The following is a 441-nucleotide window of genomic DNA, read 5'->3' as shown; positions in this document are numbered from 1 at the left end:
GTTGCTGCTGTTGCTGTTGATGATGATGATGATGTTGCTGCTGCTGGGTCTGCTGCTGCTGCTGCTGCTGCTGTTTGTGCAGCAGCGCCTGAAGAGCCCCAGATGTGAAAGATCTCCAGCACCAGCTGCAGCAGCAACTGTTGCTGCTGCTGCTGCTGCTGCTGCTGTTGCTGTTGCTGTTTGCTGCTGCAGCCTGCGTTCATCGCGTCTGTCTCCGTCCCTGCTGCATAACCATCACCATCACCATCACCAGCAGCAGCAGCAGCAGCAGGTGCAGCAGCAGCAGGTGCAGCAGCAGCAGCAAGGGGATCATCATGCTGCTGCCTGACGAGTGCTGCTAGGAGGCGTAGGAGAGAAGAGAAGGAAGGAGACAGCAGCAGAAGAGGAGAGAGAAAGAAAGAGACAGAGAAAGATAATAAAGTTTTTATAATACATACAGCA

At 54.0% G+C, this 441-nt stretch overlaps 1 protein-coding gene across 1 annotated transcript in view; it reads left to right on the top strand.

The window, feature by feature from the left end:
• The window catches only part of EMH_0025410 (uncharacterized protein), a gene marked incomplete at both ends in the record, with an annotated part of 2186 nt that extends 2078 nt beyond the window's left edge, over positions 1–108 (top strand). The window contains one exon of the mRNA XM_013502442.1: positions 3–108. Within this exon, the coding sequence (XP_013357896.1) occupies positions 3–108 (106 nt within the window). The remainder of the gene's footprint in view (positions 1–2) is intronic.
• Between the last annotated feature and the right edge of the window lie 333 nt (positions 109–441).

Source organism: Eimeria mitis, genomic scaffold (genome assembly GCF_000499745.2).
Source record: "Eimeria mitis Houghton genomic scaffold, Emh_scaff921, whole genome shotgun sequence".
Classification (NCBI taxonomy): Eukaryota; Apicomplexa; class Conoidasida; order Eucoccidiorida; family Eimeriidae; genus Eimeria; species Eimeria mitis.
Note: the sequence above shows the minus strand (reverse complement) of the source record. Positions and strands in the feature narration are given on the sequence as shown.